The sequence below is a fragment of the Macrobrachium nipponense genome, chromosome 46 (genome assembly GCF_015104395.2).
Source record: "Macrobrachium nipponense isolate FS-2020 chromosome 46, ASM1510439v2, whole genome shotgun sequence".
Lineage (NCBI taxonomy): Eukaryota > Metazoa > Arthropoda > Malacostraca > Decapoda > Palaemonidae > Macrobrachium > Macrobrachium nipponense.
The window spans coordinates 19,229,993-19,249,552 of NC_061106.1; the positions used below are offsets into that span (position 1 = coordinate 19,229,993).

The following is a 19,560-nucleotide window of genomic DNA, read 5'->3' on the forward strand; positions in this document are numbered from 1 at the left end:
CTATCAGTTATCAGTTTTATCCAGTCATTAAGTCAAAGAAAATATGGCAGCCTTAGGGAATGTAGGTACTTCATTTTTAGTGTGTCTTCTTCCCCTTGTGACATTTTGTTAGATGGAAAAAATTACCATTCATTGACTTACAGGTTGAAAGAAATAAGAAATTGATATTTATTCCATAAGCATTAATTGGCTTATGTGACCATATCCTCATGTCTCATGTCTCCAAAGGAAGGTCAGTCATTCAGTCAATATATTTCAACTGAAAAACTGGCAATGTAACAAATGCTTAATAAATGACTATGTAGGCTAGCAAATCAGTTAATGTATAAAGGCCCGATTCCGTCAACAATTTTTAAAAACAAAAAGAGACTACGTATTTATAAGGAAAATAACATTCTAGTTTATGGAAAGAAAACTTTACTGAATTCCTATGTACAGGACTGTACAATATAAACTAGAGATATAAAGTTGATAAACATACCTAACATCCTAATCATTTTCACAATACAATTCATACGTTAAACAAATGATATGGGAACTTACATACGAGACATTAGAGAATAAATTTATCAACATACATAATGACAAAATGTTAGTACTGTAATTGGTGAAGTTCCCTTTCCATATTCCTTAACATATACAACTGTGATAATTCATCCGAAAGTTCATCCATTGAAAGCAAAGCTCTGTGAGAAATGCAACTGCCAGACAAGCACTGAATTCTTGCACACAGTCTTTATAACAAATCCAGCATGCAAGCCCTTCTATAGTCAAATATGGTACTTGTTACGAAACTCATCGCAACACTTAAGAGAGAAACATAGTATATAAAGGAGTGCTACTGTCCCTATCACAGAATGTGTTAGATTAGTTGCATGTAATATAGCCTGAAAGCCAAAAAAGATGTAAAGTTTAAATCTGTTATAACTGTGAAGAGTGGATGAAGTAAATATTTCATGTAGCTTGGATTTGCAAGTGATGCGATGTAAATCAAACAACAATCAGGTTCTGGTGGCAAAGGCTACATTACAGGCAACACAGATTAAGCACTCACAACTCCGCACTAATTCTGAGCTGAATATAAAGACAGAATTCATGAGCTTAAAACACCGGTAAGAATTAAAAAGACAATTACAATAGTACAAAGTTCTGCATTTTGCAGTACAATTAACATTAAAATAGTTTAATTCTTTTTTAATGACATTTTTGTTGATAATCCATTTGAAGCAGTGTTCAAAAAGTAATGCCTAACGCTCACCACATTACATGGAGAAGCAATGAAATGCAAAATTTACTTAAAAACACTATTAACACATTATATCAATGCTCATAAAAACTGTGGGAGTCACATGTTTGAAGTGAGAGATCCTTTAAATTTCTGTCATATATTATTATAATAAAGTCCCAAACACTGACTGATTGACAGCTGGCAGTGATCAGAGGAGCACCAGTCTTGACTCCCATATATAATAAATCTTTTTTTCTAATATTTAGTGCAATGACTGACTTTATCAAATCAGCCAAAATAAGCAACATAAAGCTTCATTAAGAAGTGCTTTCCAGATGTTGCATAGATGAAACGTGAAGTACATAAAAAACTTTGAATGAATAATGATCATGGAAAACAGTCCTCAAGGAAGTAGTTTGTATGGCTAATTTCATTCTAAAGACTGGATAAATCTTTTCTCTTGGCTTTGACTACACAGCTACACACTGTAAAATCAGTGTCCATACATCCCCAGAATTGTTGTCATCATAGTACAGTGTTTTAAAAACTTTCTACACGAGTAAAATATATTTTCATAAACCTATACTTATTCACAAAAAAAATTACCTCTTGGACTAGGTATAAATGATAATGCTAAAAAAAGTCTGACAACCTTAATAGATAAATAAAGAATAAACCCATCCATTCAATTTGTGCCCTGTACCTGTATCCTACCCAGAAACTGTTGTACAGCAATTTTGTGAGACAAAGGATATAATAAATTGTACCAAATAAACTACTAAAAGAACAAAACAGGAATACTACAATGACTTGGCAACAAAAGGTAACTGGTACAAAAGCTTTTTTTTTTTTTATTTAGCATGAGTCATAGGGCAGCCCAACATTCATTCACAAAGGTACAGGTATTGTGAGTGACTGGGTAATTTTGAATTAGGGGATTGTTTGGAGATCAACAAAAAAAAATTAATGAATAATTCCGGAATATGACTTGAGGACGGCGCAAAGAAGGAAGGGCATTTAGAGGAGGAAGAGAAAGTGGATCATACAGAGGCCAGTGATACTTCACATCACTGTATCAATGCTGTTTGTCAGCACAGATATCCCAACACAGCTATAGCTTAGGTTGAGTGGTACATAAATTATTTTTGTGATTAAGAAAAAGCAAGCCTAAATAAAAATACTATAAACTGGTCTCTTAAAATAATATTTATAAGCTTCCATATACAAGTTAATGAACTATCACATTTACAGTGGTCATAAGAGTTACAACTGATATGTGGGTGGTAGCCTGGTTGGTTGGGTAGGATAGTACAACATAAGCTTCGTTTTCAAGACAGAAAAGGTCAGTATTCTGCCTCATCATCATCTTCCTCCTCCTCCTCATCTTCCTCTTCCTCCTCATCTTCATCATCCTCCTCCTCCTCCTCCTCCTCCTCTTCACCCTCCTCTTCTTCATCCTCTTCTTCATCCTCATCTTCCTCTTCCTCCTCCAGGTATTTCCTTGGTAGCCGCATAAATGGAGGGAGAAATGGATAGCCACTGGTGCAGCTCTTATAACTACGTGAATACCGCTCCTCACGGACTGAAAAATATACAGATCTACAATTACTATAGCATCAAGTAATGCTGACACTTGGCAACACTTGTTCATATTATATCTCATTTCAAACTGAAAGACAATAGTACATCCATTAGAATGCTATCTCTGCAAGATACTGTGAAAATGACTTGGAAATACATTGGATATTTATTAAAAAAAAGATATATGAGGAGAATTTTGGCCAGATACCAAACACCATGTTGTGAAAGCATTAGAAGAAAATACCGAGAGTAAAAGTTATATTATTTTACAAGTACATTGGGTTATAACTGTACACAGTAAATATTACTGGTCTAAAATAACTTGATGATATTATTAAGGGAAAGCTTCAAGGCCCCAGCATATATTTCTGTTAAATAATAAAGCATTGATATGACCTTCAGTGCAAAACAAAAAACAATTATAATCAGTAACATGTGACTGAGATACCATAACATGCTCCAGACACTAACATACCTCTGGTTTAGGTTAAATGTACAGCACTGCATGCCCAGCTACCATGCATATATGGCATCACATAATAACATCTAAAAAATGATAGTACAGGTACGTATACTCTCCCAAACCCACTTATTTGTCAGTGCAAACTGTCCAGGATTACAACCTAACTCAAAAATGAATGCATTACATTGCATAATTATAACATTAAATGTGAAGTCAAAGAGGATTAATTCCAATAATTCATAACTTATAAAATATGTTTGTGTAAAACTACACTAACAGCTGCGGAAACATTTCTCATATTTTAAAGGTTTTGTTTTGTTGAACATGATTAAGCTGGAATTTGTTAATAGGATGACAGTGCTTTAAAACATCTTCAGCAAAAACATTACTGTAATTAATTCTCTGTAGTATGCATTTTATCTCGAGATTCAGTACTGCATCACCGTCAAGGCTTACTGATCAAAAAGTTACAAACTATATGACGTACAAGCAGCAGTACTTTATTTTGAAATCAAAACTATTCAGTCATGTGTATCTGGATTAGCACATATACAAAAGCATGACAAAAAAAAAAACCATGTACACAGTACAGCACCATGATGAGTTTGGGAGGTTCTGTCAAACATATACATGAGGAAAATTTACAAAGACAAACTAAAAGGAGCCACTATACAGAATGAAAAGATATACAGAATGATCATACTTACGGTGACACAAATAAATAATTTTTAATAGATAATAAAACAAACTTAGCTATAAAAAGAAAGTCAAGAATTGTATGTCCCAAAACAAAATATCACATCACAGTCCATTACAAAACCATGTAATTCTTGTAAAGTGTTCCCAAATGGTACAGGACAAACCCCTGCTGCATTCCGTTACCATAGTGTAAAAAACCGATGCCTATGAAAGTTTTACTTTGTAAGTTTACAGTTGAGAATGTATGGAGTAAGGCTAATAACGATCATTACCAATATCATGCTAAGATGAAACACAAACCAAATGGATAAGGACATGGCTGTTGAATAGTATAAAAAGAAATACTGCAGACACGTATGTTTTCTTTTTTTGTCACACAAAACAAGCTTTTCAATATGCACTCATTAATTATTCAAATGCCCTATATCAGGGTTGCAATGTTCCCTGGATTACCAGTCATCTGTCTGCTAGACAGACATGAGAAGGTAGTCTCACCAACAGCATGCCCTGTAATTAATAACATAACTTTTCATGGAAACTGCATGCAAAGCAGTGATAAGTAATGTCTAAGTCACTATTTAGGGGGGTGGCTGAGTTTCTGAAAGTCCCAGGGTGTTTTGTAAGTGTACAGGGTCCAACAGAGTACTTAGAGACTGCAAAGAATCAGAAACCCAATCTCAAATACCTTATAGATTATAAATGGTTGATCCCCGAACCTATGAACCTATGCATGGAGCTGGCATTAGGTAAGGGCCTTTCAGAACTGGAAAAGCTGAATATTTTTTTCAACAAGAGATGTAGTAGTCCAATATATCTACAAATATAATCTCAAAAGTACCAAGAATTATCAGTAACAATGAGAAAGACAAGTCAACAGGTAGCTGGCCCATCATGACCATCTGCATGAGTAAGCAAAGTTTGAATTGCCTGTGTTACAATTACTATATGGAGCAAATAATGCACAATGCTGATTAACTTAATTTGAAACTGCTTTGCTCCACTAACCTTGACATCAACAAGTATCAAAAAGCTTTCCTTAGCCAAAGTGAATTCACTGTTTTAGGAGTATGTCATCTTTCATGGAACATGCTGTACAGAGGCACTACCCCTAAAGTAATTGGTCCTCCAAGGATGAAGCCTAATAGTTCTCCTGAGTAACGCAAATGGGCTTATCCTTTGATGGTACAAAAAAGAGAAGGAAATAATACCAAATTGTTGTGAAAAGATCCTTAGCAACATTTGCTCAGATCTTTGTGCAAAGTTTGAAACGTTTCTCGATGACCATCTCTGCCTTCTCCCACTTAAACTACTGGATCAGTCTGGCTAATGTCTCCGAGGCTGTTTGTTGTGATACTGGAGTGCAATCTCCATTTTTGTAACTACTGTATTTAGTTGTAAATGGTCTTTATGCATTATTCTTCAGGAGTTTACTGACAGTTGTTTTGTCTTAGCTAAGTAAATATTATCTTTGGTAACAATACATATAAGTCCATCTTTTCTTCATAAGGAATTTATGTTATCTACTGGTCAACGTATTTTGTCAACTTTCCTGAGCCAGCAATCAATACACCTTTCACTAATACTGAATACTGTATCTGTAGTTTGCATTAAACTGTACATATCCAACAGCAGCAATGCATACTAGACTATTTGTATGAGGCTATAAACTATCTTCGGAGTATACTTAAAATTACTGTATAACAAACTATGTTCATGCATTCACTTATACTGCACCTTTATAAATTCTCAGGTGTAGTCCAGAAGTTTGAGAGGAAAGCGATGTTTTAATCTAGGCATAAGCCATCCTAACATGGTGCCATCAGCAACATGCACCATTTAGCTGCTGCAAAGATCATGTGACTACAAGGCATCACTGATTACAAGACTTCTGAAGGTTAGTTCCTCTAGTTCAAACTTTGTTATAATTTTACAAACTGTAGGTCTATATGGTGAAGCTCTGCAAGCTTCAGAAAGGTCTCAACAAGTTTCACAAGACGTAATTTGACTTAGTATACAATCATTTGTTTATTCTCAAATCTTCCACACACACACACAGAACTATACAGTTCAGTAATCATTCAGTTTCATATGAAACTTGCTATTTCATGCTGCGTACAGTGAAGTAAATGAAGCAAAGTCTACCCTGCTGTTGATGAGTGCATCAGCACTCACTCTGTATGGTACATTTAGTGGAGTTGGTGTCACAAATCAACTCCTCTTACTTACAGTGGCTCATTTTACAAAAAGTTACTCCATTATTTAACATGGATGCACTTCAATTGCTTTTATTTGATCACAACTGAATCATATTTGTAAAACAAGTGAATTATGCACATAAAATGCAAATAGTAAGCAACAATGAAGCAACACTGCAAAAAATATAGTATCAAAATATGAAAAAAGGTAACTATTTACTGATAGTTTTTAAGACACCATCTGTCAACATATATTAGCAGCTGAAATACCTTAATAAACAGAAAATTTATATTTTTCATCAATTTTACCAGCACTAGAGCTTACAAATACTAGCTGAAACAGAGAGCTAGAAAACAGCCTTCAAAAACACAATGGCACTGGAGGACCATGAGAAGCATTATTAAATATATCCGAGGGTCCAGGAGGTGTTGATGTGGCAAGAATATTTTCTCCTCCCTAACAGACAAGTCTTATAATCCAAAGAACATTGCATCCACAATATTAGGCATAAATATGATTAATGAGGTTGTGATGAAACAAATAATACATAACTGCATGGATGTATATCATAATAATATAAACAAATACATATCAAAACAAAAACACAGTTTAAATGATAAAAGAAATATTGATTGAAAAGGAATTAAGGTTCTCTGCCATGTGATCTTCACAAAGAAAAGAGCATCCTTAGGAAACGGCCATGCAAAGGAAAATCATAAATTCAACAACAGGATTAAAGACCAACATGATCCATGCTATCAGTACATACTGTTTGTCTAGTTTAATACATACTTAATATAAGTACCTTTAAGAATAATATCTTTTATCAGGTATAAGTTAGAAAATTCATAATTTGTTTTGGTTAATGGATATGAGGCATATCACAGGGTACAGAATTGAACTATCTATTCTGTTAACCTAGCATGAACTCATGATAAGATTATTTTCTGTATTTGCAAATAGCTCTTATATAAAAACTTTCACCACCCTTTAAAATGGGGTGAAACTAGTAAAACCTACAAAATTCAAGTTTGAAATCATACAATTAATAAACCTATTTTCCTCATACAAAACTAACACTGCATCATACAAAATTGTTCTTAAAGTACTGCCTTCTAACCCTTGAAATAATCATAACAGCAGCTAAATCGAATGTGCAAGTAAACACGTTTCAGTAAAATATCAAAATCAAAGCAAGAAACGACATCATGCAACCTATAAAGGGCAAACTGAAGTTGTAATCATAAGTCCCTAGTTTCAAAATTACTAATATTGCTAAAAAAAAAAAAAAAGGAAAAAGATCATGTTAGTGTTTACTACTGACTTTAGAAAAGGGTAAACATAAAATAAGTTAGTCTATCTTAAAGAAAAGAGAGGTCAAAATAAATACATCTACTGTATATAGTATTCTGAAAGTGAAGCTTATAAAACAAAAATATTGTCTTCACATTAAAGAGAGAAAAAAAAGTGTATAAGTGGTGTAATTAAAGGGAATTCTGTTACATTAGTCCCCACCAAAAGGAATTTAAACCTAATACAGTGCCTACCTAAACGCACAGCCTAGGCTACCAAAATAACTATTCCTCTACATGTAGCTTCAAAGATTTGTTCCAAAACATCATAGATACAGTCGAAGACAAAAGATATCTTATCAGAATTCCAACGAGATACTTCAGTTAAAGAGAATGCACAGCCTATGCTACCAAAAAAACTACTATGTCTCTACATGTAGTTTTACAAATTTGTTGCAAAATACATATCAATCAAAATTTTTTTATGTCTTAGGAAGAGCTCATAAAATTGAGATATGGAAAACTTGAAGCTTTAATAATTTCACAAGTATCTGAATCTCAGTAGGGTACAGATTTATCATTACTGAACTGAGATTGCTGTAGTGAGTAAATCAACTTATACAAAAAATCCAGATCCTTTTGTAATAAAGCAAACTAAGTTTATTTTTATGTAGTATACATTCTCAATTTCTCCAAAAGGAATGTTTTTTGACTGTTATTTATATTTTTTGTTGTCGTAAACTGCATACCAGCTGCAGGAACTGGAATAGATTATTCTTAAAAAAATTATGATAAATACATACTGCTCAAATCATATCCTTAAGTAAAGTGAAATGTAATAAAGTTAATAGATATTTCCTTGTTACTAAATAAAGTGCTGTTCAATCATTTTGGTTCTGCATAAAGATACAGGTTTCACTTGATTCAAGAATAAAAAAAAACTAACGGCACTATCTTTGGCACTATCTCTGCGCTAACATTATATTTTACATATACACATTAAACTGTAGGGTAAGGTACTTAATCATCCTCCAAAGATAACAAGAAATAGGCATTAAGATGTATGCTAAAATGCTGTACCTTTAATTGCAGTACTACTTTCATTTATTTCACAATATACTACATATTACTTTATACAGTATCTTGTACCCATATAAAGAACATGAAAATTCTTCATTGCTTCATTTATCAAACTAAAGATTCTGCAAAATCTGAAATTTTAGGAAAAGTTATATGAAACATTGAAATGCTCTATTTACCTAATCATGTACATATATTTAACTTTTACCACAATATTTTTCCATACATTGAATGGCATATTTAACTGTTTTCCAGCCATTGTACTGCAACAGAGTTGTCAAATTCATTCAAAGTAGTCAAAGTATGTACTGTAATCAGTTCACCAAATATTTTTTGAGGAATTTGAAAACAGGCTGCATTAAGTGAAAACTGCACATTATGATAAACTGCCCATTAAATTATATATCATGTTACTTATAATATATCATGTTCAACCACTTCTTCAGAATAAATCTACCAAGCTTCTATACATCTTTCATATTTTCTCAGATAGGCTTCAATGTGCATACAATGAAAATGATAAAGGCTCTCCAATAGCAAGCAGTAATTTCCTTGTCTCTGTGACAGTCTGTAAACTAATCATAAAAGTCTGCAGTGTATAAGATGAGGTTTCCCTTTCAAGTCAGTTGGTAATTAAGAAGATAATGCACCTAAAAACAAACTATATACATACTGTAATTAATAGGTTTTGACTAAGGAAAAACCTATTTTTGGTAGTCGCTGTTGAGTCCTCAAGGATTACCCTTTCCATGGTCTATCCAGAGCTTCATGGTGACCAGAATAATGTCAAAGAATTCTCTTAACTGGTCTTGTGGCCGGGTATTGTGTCATAATGATAAACATTATAGCATGTGATAGAGTATAAATGGAATCAGGATAATGGGGCACTTTCTATTATCCTCAGCGAACACTGATACCCAGTTTACCTAGTACGTCAAAACCACCAGAAGTGGTTGTGCACATACGCACTGTCGTATTGTTCACATACGACCAAAATCCAATTACAAGACCAGTTAAGAGAATTCTTTGACATTAGTCTGGTCACCATGGAGTTCTGGATAGACCGTGGAAAATGTAATCCTTGAAGACAAGACAGCAACTGCACTATCAAAAATAAATGCTAACACCCACGAAACATAACGTAAAATTTCTGAGACTATAACGCTTTATGAATATAAATATATTTCTTTATAAAAACCTTCAATACGGCAAGAGAGACCAAGCTCTGAATCCTGAGATTAGAGGCCAGTAAGATTCCAACTATCCAAATTGGGCAGCCCCACATCTCAAATGCTGTAGCTCATAACTTTTGTGATCAGTTTGTAGGACCTAAAATACTGAGCTGATTTAGAGAAGTGAGGGAGTTATCTTCAATTTCAAAATGGTTTTGTGTTCCTTAACTTTGAATTCCATAAAGCTATTTGGGAGATAGGCAAGTATCTGATAGCTTAATTTGGCCTAATATCACTTCTGCCATTTACTCAGTCAGCTCTGGTATTCCAAAAGTCACAGAAATTAGGCACTAAAACTGTAGGGTAACCCTAAAATAATCTTTGGCAGTCTGCATGGGCCAGAGTCCAGAGAACAGACGTAATTTAGAAGCATATACATCTTAAAAATACTGATTAAATCTAGATACTACATGTATCTTCTTGTAAAGCATAAGTTGCTATACTGAACCAATGTAGGGAACCACAAAAGCTACATATACAAAAGACACTGCAAACAAAGTGAGAGACTTACAGACATATATACCACAACCTGTCATGCCATGTAAAAACAGGAAAATGACAGTAGTGATAGAAGTCTATGTCAAAGAAGAGTCCCATAAAAGTATTCAAACGATAAAGATGAAGCAGATATGCTACAGCAGATAAGATGGAGTCAAACCTGCCTTTTAATTATCTTTTTGTTTGTTTCTACTTGGAATTCATAACTTGGTCTTTCCACCTCTCCACCTAGATTAAGAAAGACTTCCACGAAGTATACATGTATAATACATTTTTCTACTATGAACGCACTAAAGTTAGTCAGCTAAGACATCTACTAATCCTACTTTTCAGTCTTGCATTAAATGATGTGAAACTATTTTCGCAGTACTACTACATACAGACTTCCATAATCCAAAAACTAAAATTAACATTTCACACAAGTTTCATTCAATTAAAATGTTTTTAAATCCAATTTTAAGAGTTAATGCATCCTCAGGCAAAAAAAAATAATACACAGGCATATTAACAAAAATTATATAATCATATCATTGCCATGCATTTATGATTAAAACCTCTTGAAATTAGTAAAATGCAAAGGAATCAATACAAGTGAAACAAAATAAGGACAGTAAAATCATACACAACAAAATTATACATACAAGGTTTGTTTCTTTGTAATATACAATATACATTGTATAGTACTGTACGGATAAACCACAACCACCCTCCAAATACTGTCTATTAAAAAAAGGTATTCCCATAAAAACCCACAGTAAATTTGTGAAATAAATAAGTTGAAATGACAGGAAAGGAATTTTTGTACTGGATTGGGGAACCAATGGAAAGTATCCCAGGTAATGTCAACTTATAGTTTTCCTTCGATGAAAACATTTCACATTTTACTTCCAAGGAACTGAAGCAAATATGTGCAAGATTTTCTGATAACATGAAACTATGGACCTTGAATTGCTTCACATTTTACTAATACTGGTCAGATTGATGACTAATGCCCTATTATTAAAATACTAATTCTAAAAACCTTTGTCAAAATATTCTTAGTCACAGGATGGTACGCTACCATAACTTGCAAAACCACACACTATGAATAGGTCAATGTTTCCACAAAACTGTAGACAAGTTGTAAACATAAGTACTTATTATTTCTGCAAGCCATTTACCTAGTTACCATCTAAAACACATAAAAAATGGCATTCTTTCCTGATTATCAAGTCCTATTACAAGACTGAATTACAGTTTTTCACTAGCAAAAAGCTGAATTCTATTAATACAGCATCAATATATCAGTCTTTTCTTTTCCTGTGATGGCCAATTTCAAGTTTGGTCTGTTTGCCTTGCTTAGTCTCAACATTAATAAAAAAATTAAACAGAGGATCATCACAACATACAATATAAAAATTAACATTTCCTATATACTAGCCATATAATCATTCACAGATTTGTCAATCTACATCCCTCACTGATTTCATCACATCTCCTGTTACAGTACTTTCAAAGACTAAAGTCTGCACATCAAATAACATTAAAAATATATTAAATACAATATAACCTCTTATCATTAAAGCACAAATAATGAAGCAACTCTCCCTCAGTCATTCTTTTAAAATAAACTGTAAATAACTAAGAGAATGATTACGTAATTACTACTTAGAAATAGGCACTAATGTGAGTTTAATAAAAGACAGTAAATGGTGTAAAGTTACTATTTTTACTTTTTTGGGGTTGTAACTATCTTATAATCTATGAACTTGAGGTAGGGAACCCTTCAAAGTTTGTGTACTCAGTAGTTATTTGATTTACCTTATGGGATCATATATGTGAGAAGCTTTATTTTTCATAATGAGCTACTAACTTTGCACTTATAAAACTCTCTACTACATAATAAAAATATGCACCTACACTGCAATACTGTATTGCTTTTACCTATTACGTACAGTGAAAAGTTTTCGTGAGTCCCATAATACTGAACTTCCAACGTGACTACATCATCTAACTAAATCTTATTGCTGAAATCTTTCTTTTATGATAATTTTAATACAAAGAATAACTAACTAAAACTGAACTTTGTTGACTTTTTTTGGAGGATAGATGAAAAAACTTAGTTAAAGAGAGGGGTAAACACAGAACATATGTACTGTGAAAATACATAGTATAATTACATTTAAATTAAAATTACTTGAAGAAACAATGAACCGAAATATATGGAACACATTATGCTTATTAACACAAATTGGTCAGCCTTACAAGTCTATGAGTATGACAGTCATCTTACTCTACTAATATAAAACAGCAGTCAACACAAATTACTGAAAAATTACCTCAACACTAAACTAAAGATTATAAGATTAACTATCTTGCTACACAAAAATGAACAACACAGAACAACTAAGATGTTTTAAGCAGGTGAGTAATGCGCTTTTCACTACTTTCTAACCTAAGTGAACAGGATGGATTTGAAAAGAACCATGGTGGGAAGAGTAAAGACATAATACAACAGATGACAGCCCACAAAGGGGATAGTATCACTTAAACCCAAATATTTTCTCAATTTTAAGGAGACTGCAAGACAATCTGTCATTCACTTTGAGGAAATACCATTTTAATTATATAGAATACAGACAACTGGTATGCCATTAACACATCAAACACCCAAAAATATACCCACAAATGCATGATAAAATAAGAGTTCTAATAATACTTTAAAAACTCAGCTTGAGTTTGTGTTACATTCCAGAGTTGTGTGTGTACACACACTACAAATTTCATTCAGCACTAAATCTTGTGTGGAAATAACAATCTAGATTATCAAAATATCCTATGTGCCATCAAAATAAGACAAGTGAAGCTGCATAAATCTATACTTCAAACACTTAAATTCCCAATTCCAACTGAAGTTAAAGCTCCAGTCACCACTCCTTACATTCATATATACATACATACATACATGCATGCATAAAAATATTCTTTCATTCAATCAATTTCCCTTAAACTGCTCCTAATGAATCTAAGGTAGCCTAGACTATAAAAAGAGGCTCGATAGCCTGTTATCCTATGTTATCCTTGCTAGGTGAGACATATAGAGCTGGAAAAGTACTCTTTGAGAATATTCTTATGTAAAACTACAGTAATAGGCTATCATCATGGATAAAACAATAAAATTAAATACTGTAAAATAAACTATTTATCTTAAATCAAGTGAGGTTTTTGGGAAGAAAAGGTTTATTGTATATTACTGTACTGCTCAGTCCCCATATCAGGGACAATTATTTCACAAAGAATAAAGAATTGGTAGGCTCAGAACAAAATTCACTCACTGTAAGTTATAAGTCATCATGTGAACGAGATTCTTATTACACGTTTCTATCTTTGTATGCTTATATCCCCAAAACAGAGGACAAAATATAAAATTTAGGCCAAAGGCCCAGCACTGGGACCTATGAGGTTATTCAATGCTGAAAGGGAAATTAAGAGCGCAAATGTTTTAAAGGTGTAACAGGAGGAAAACCTCCAAGTTACACTGAAACAATTGTTAGGAAAGGGTGGAAAATAAGATGGAAGTGAATATCAATAGAGGTGCAGCAAAAGAAATGAAAGGAGTTGCAGCTAGGGGTCAAAGGGATGCTGCAAAGAACCTTAAGCAATGCCTACAGTGCACTGCATGAGGTGCACTGATGGTGCTACCCCCCTATGGGACCCAAAACAGAGCACAAAACCATTATAAAAATAAAAGGAAATACCATGTTGTCCAGCTAAGCCATCAGTTCCAGTTATTCAGTTAAAATCTGAACAATCATTCTGATGTCAAAGAATACAAAAGAGGTAATAGTGCATTTAAGTAAACAACTTAGGTTCCTAAATTATGAAATAGTTCTGGTATTTCGCTTAAACCCCAATCTCAAGATTTTGAAGAAAAACTGTAATAGACAAAAACAAAAGTTGTCAAACACAACAAATGTAAAATGCTATGGCTGTTTTAGGTCAACAGTGAACTCAAGAACCCAAATCTTCAAACTGAATTAAAAATAGAGTAATTATGAGTAACTGAATTTCTGAAACAAACTAACACAAACTTGATAAAAGAAGAAATGCAAATATGTTTACTTAAGTAACAATATAACTCAAGAAAGAATCCAAGGAGCACTAACTTAACAACAATAAAATCATAACTCCATTATAGACATATAGCCAATAGGTATTTTATTGATATAATTGTCATCAGGCTACCATTAGTAGGCAAAAAAGTAGGTAGAAATATAGCCGCAGGATTACTTTGGAAATAAAATGACAAATAGTAAATACCAGACAAAAAGGTCAACATCACAGATAATTCAAAGGTAACATGTTATTATAAATGGAGGGCAACACAACTTCACAATAGTACACAAAGGTGACCTTTTCAGTATCAAACTTATCAAAACTGAAATAAGAATGCTATGCCCTTCTCAATACAGGAGCACTTCAGAACTGGTATGATCTGCTTGTGTCATCACCTACTAGTTGTTAAGGGTTAAGTTGAAGAATTTCCCAGGATACTGTATGGGGACCATCGTCATCTGACTGTCTAGGTGCCAGTCTGGATAAATTTCATCAACACTGCTGTTAAGAAGCAGCAGCAGACAACACAAAACATGTGCCTACAGGTAATTAAGGAAGACTGAAGCTGTTAAGTCTGCTTTCCTCAAAAAAGTGCTCAAAATCTTCACAATGCTGTTGATAGGACTAAATCCATCACTCAAACCTATTACCAAATTTCTTTTCCAAGCAAAAGAAAAAAAATGGTAGAATCCAAGAAAATTATCCTTAGCCAACATGACAAAAAATGTTTGCTTCTAAAGTAAACATGTAACTTTTTGTGTCCAATTCAGAGTAATATACTTCTTGGGAAATATTCAAAATTTATGGTGGTCAAAATTCAGAGTAATATACTTCTCTGGATCCAGATGGTGTTAGATAAAGGCCTGAAATTTCTTGGGAGATATTCAAAATTTATGGTGGTCAAGGTGTGATCTTGCATGGAAGCCACCAATAACAAAAAAACTGTAGCACCACCTCCACAAGCCATATATGATATACATCTCAAAAATGTACTACTTTCAGTGGTCATGTTAGTTCACCAGTGCTTCCAGCCCTAGGGTGCCTACATCATGGAGGTGATAAAAGATTCAGTCTTTGACCAGAAAAGATGGCCTTCTCTCCATGGAGATCAAGCCCCAAAAAAAATTTATTATGTATATGAAAAAGTAGCACACCCAACAAGTGGGCAAGACAATCTGCTACCATCCACACCACTAACTTGGTACAGGAATCAGAATTCAAAACTTGGTTTAACAAAAAAATAAATATATAAATAAAAAATACACATATAAAGAAATCATTAGTACCCTTATTTGGACTAAATTTGATTCTAATGCAAGTAATATGGGTGTATAACATTACATGCATACAAACACAAGTACAATATTCAATATGGTATTTACACCAATAACTTGTTTTTAAGCAATTTTTTCTGTTTGATTTAATTTTTCTTAGATTACTTAGAGTGCAGCCGATGCTTTGTAGCCTCAGAACAAAATGCTTTGCACCATACAGCAGAGGTAATTAATTAAGTTTTGGTGTCAAAAGGAGTGAGAGACAGAAGACAAGTCACCAAAGGTATTTCTTCAGAAAGTCTTCCTTTTACATTCAAGTTTTTACTAAGAGCAATTAGCCAACGGTATGAAAATAGAAGAGAGCAAAGAAGTCAATAAAGTGCAGCCAAGTAATATAACAGACAAATTAAATGCTGTGTACAGCAATCTCAAAGAAAAAGTTAAAGAGAAAACTACAGAAGCAACTTAAAAATGAAAAATGCATTATATTAACTACATTAATCAACAAATAATTTGAAGCAATCTTCTTTATAAGCACATATACTACAGCACTAAGCCCAAGCAGCTGCTCTTCCAGTGAAGTTTATCATTACATTTATGTTATGCTTATTTTTTATCATTATATTTATGGTACAATTATTTTACCAAACCCATAGATCAAATCTACAAAAAACACAAAAAGTAATTTTGCATAATAAAAAAACATGACTAAACAATAAAAAAATTACTAAATTCTCAAAGGAATTTAGCCTTCAAATGGATATCAGGTATGTACTTCTGTATAAACTAGATAAGTCTACATTGATAAGGGCTTACAATGAAATAAAAACATTCAAGATAAAATTTGGAAAAATATGACAAAATACTGTAAAAAAAATTATGAGCACAATACCAGAAAGAGCAGATATCTCAGGCCAAGTACGAATAAGAATTGTGTGATTATAAACTCTAACACCTTCCCAAGCCCAAAAAGTGCACCATAAACCTTAGAAAGCTTGATATCATTCATGTCTCCTTTACAAAAGCAGATAAAAAAACAAATCTGATTAAATTCTTTTTTTTATAATGTATATATCCAGCTATCAAGTGAATTTTTTTATCCAAGCTTCTGAGAGAAGACAAAGCATAATACATTTAGTAAAGTCTAGATTAAACTGACTTTATCATTTACAGAATGGTATCAGTATCATTTACATATATATTTACAGATTAAACAACTATGAATGATGGGTGAGAATAACTGATGAAAATTTACACATCCATAAATTTACAGAAGCTGGGACAGCCAACAACCACCAATACCCTTGGGGTGCATATGTGACGTTAAGTACATACATCAAGCTACGTGATTTTAAAGAGTGTACATAAAAGGATATGCTAGTACTACCTAGGAAGTTTCTATTGCTCTTTTGAAGCGCCGATCCTGCTAAGGCGGACTGAAACAGACAGGAGGGAAAACTGTCATTGAAATTCCTCCACTGAAAAGGTCAGGGTTAATACACGGTTTCAACATTAGCAAAATGCTGCTCACAGGATAGAGGGTGCTCTCATTAAAGACATTTCAAACAGTACCTTTGTGTCAGTTTGTAACACCTAGAAAATTATCAGAATCAACCCAAAATGCTTGAACTCATTAAAAAAATCTAGTATTTTCAAGTGTTGCCTTGTAATATTTTACTTTTCATTGTTTGGTCTCAACATTTACAGTAATACTGGCAATAGGAAATACACCTTGCACTTACTTTTGTAGCCATTGCAAACTTAATGCTAAAAAAACAAAAGCTACAAAATATTAAATTTCAAAGTGATCTACAATATGAGATAAAGAATTTGATTGTAAATTGAAAAATTAATACTTCCAACAGTACTACTTTGAAACTATTGCTTCACTAGTGATATATGAAAATGAGCCTACATTCACTAAGCACTCCTATAGTCAAAACCATCACTCATCTTAGAATTTTTGACAAAAAATCTAACAATACAGTGACTTCATGAAATACTTGAGATTTAAAATAGAGCATTATTGTGTCATAAAAACATATTCCAGTTATGTCGCAAAGTATAAACAATTTTGTGGATGTGCACAATCCAACATCAGAGACACCATGCTCTAGGGAGTAATATTAGCCACTAATTTTACTGAAATAGCTCTAATGTTATACTTCAGATTTGCTTACAATGTATCAGTGAAGTTACTTTTGTGATCATTCCTTTTAAAATATGAACTTGCAGCAAGTTGTACAGAATTGTGCATAAAACATGGTTCCACGAAATCATTCTCCAAAATACATTTCTTTGGAAAACAGAAACAATGACGTTAGCCATGTGACTCCCACAACAAGAGTAAAAAACAAGAGGAATGTGTTTTGATGAAGCACTATAATTCTAATTAAATTTCTTTTAATGCCTTCAACAGATCAACAGATCCTAGGTTTGTAACCACAACATTAACATATACTACAGTAATTTTAAGCACTGTAATAATTTTTCAAATTAATTGCAACTTACTGATTATAATATTGGCCTATCAATACTATCAAAATTAAGCATTTTTCATAAGACATTTAGTTACTGGTAGTTTAAATACAGATAGGCCAATGGATCATTCAAAATTGGTAGATCAGGCAATTTAAAAGAAAAATATAAAAAATAATTACTCTTCTACATCACGACTGTTAATATTATTGTCAAATTCATGACAGAACAGTTTTACTTTAAAAGTTTATGTAATAAAGTAAAATTCCAGTATTGTTGTAGTATAATACAGTAATGTTTTCCTCTGATATATATCACTGCAACAATTACCATTATTTCTTAAAGAAGGCATACATTTAAATTACATAAAAATGAAATTGCATGCTCTACTAACAACATAACCCACGGGTAAATAAAGAAGCCACTGTACTGTATTTCTTTTGACCAAATATGTAACCCCAAATATACAATATACATTACATAATAATTTTATAATACTATAATACAAAGTACTGTAGAGTAACGGAAAGAAAAAAAGCTATAGGTAATGAAGTTGCAATTCTAATACCCATGAGGCAATGGCACTTGCAGCTACTTAGAATAAGTGCTGACATTATAGTACTAGTAACTACATCCTAAAATTACTAAAGCCAGACACGCAGAAGTCTGCAGAATAAAGCATTTTTTCATAGCCTATCATATATTGTGTAAATGTGGTTGAGAGAATAAACCATTTCTTTCCCAAAAGGCAACACCTGAAGTCATGCAATTAGTAAACGGATGATGTTCCCTGTAAACACAAAGATTGTCATTAGTTTTACCTACTGCAATACATATCAAAATTTCTTGTTAATTGTTAGCCAAAATACATATTACTTCATGGTTTTCTAAAGAAACAAGCTGCTCTACTAGTGCTTGTCAATGGAATAAACACACAAGGAATAATTGTTAGTAAACAGTACTTCTTGCAGATGGTCAAAAAATGACTACTGTATATCTACGTATATGAATAACATAAGAATAAAAGTGAAAAAAATGATATATAGTTAATAAACACCTGTATGAAAGACCTCCCTAACTTTCATCTCTAATGAGAAGAGGACATTAGAGAACTTTACTCATGTAACAAGACCAGATATAAAATGCTGTATACCTTTCCTCTCAGCTCTTTATATAACATGGTAAACACGTTTCCTTTCCCAACTGTGTAAAACATTAAAAATACAAAATGAGAAAACTATGTTCCACAGTAACAATCCTTTCATTTTGAAAATACATTCATATCTGGTAGGGTGGACAAACAATTACTGGGTACTTCAACTTGTGAAGTGATGAGTGAGAATACTTTCTTTGTGGAGAATACTAATCAGTTTCACCTGTCAAATGTTCTCACTATACAAGGAATCTTGCATTACTAAAGACAAGCTTCCTTAAATAACTTATA

The 19,560-nt window shown here is 32.8% G+C and overlaps 1 protein-coding gene across 5 annotated transcripts in view; it reads right to left on the reverse strand.

The window, feature by feature from the left end:
• Positions 1–400: 400 nt before the first annotated feature.
• The window catches only part of LOC135214790 (tropomodulin-1-like), a gene marked incomplete at its 5' end in the record, with an annotated part of 32,580 nt that continues 13,420 nt past the window's right edge, over positions 401–19,560 (reverse strand). The window contains 2 exon segments of one of the 5 annotated variants that reach the window (XM_064249151.1): positions 2,671–2,810; positions 17,026–17,074. In XM_064249151.1, coding sequence (XP_064105221.1) covers positions 17,037–17,074 — 38 coding nt within the window. 5 annotated transcript variants of the gene reach the window in all.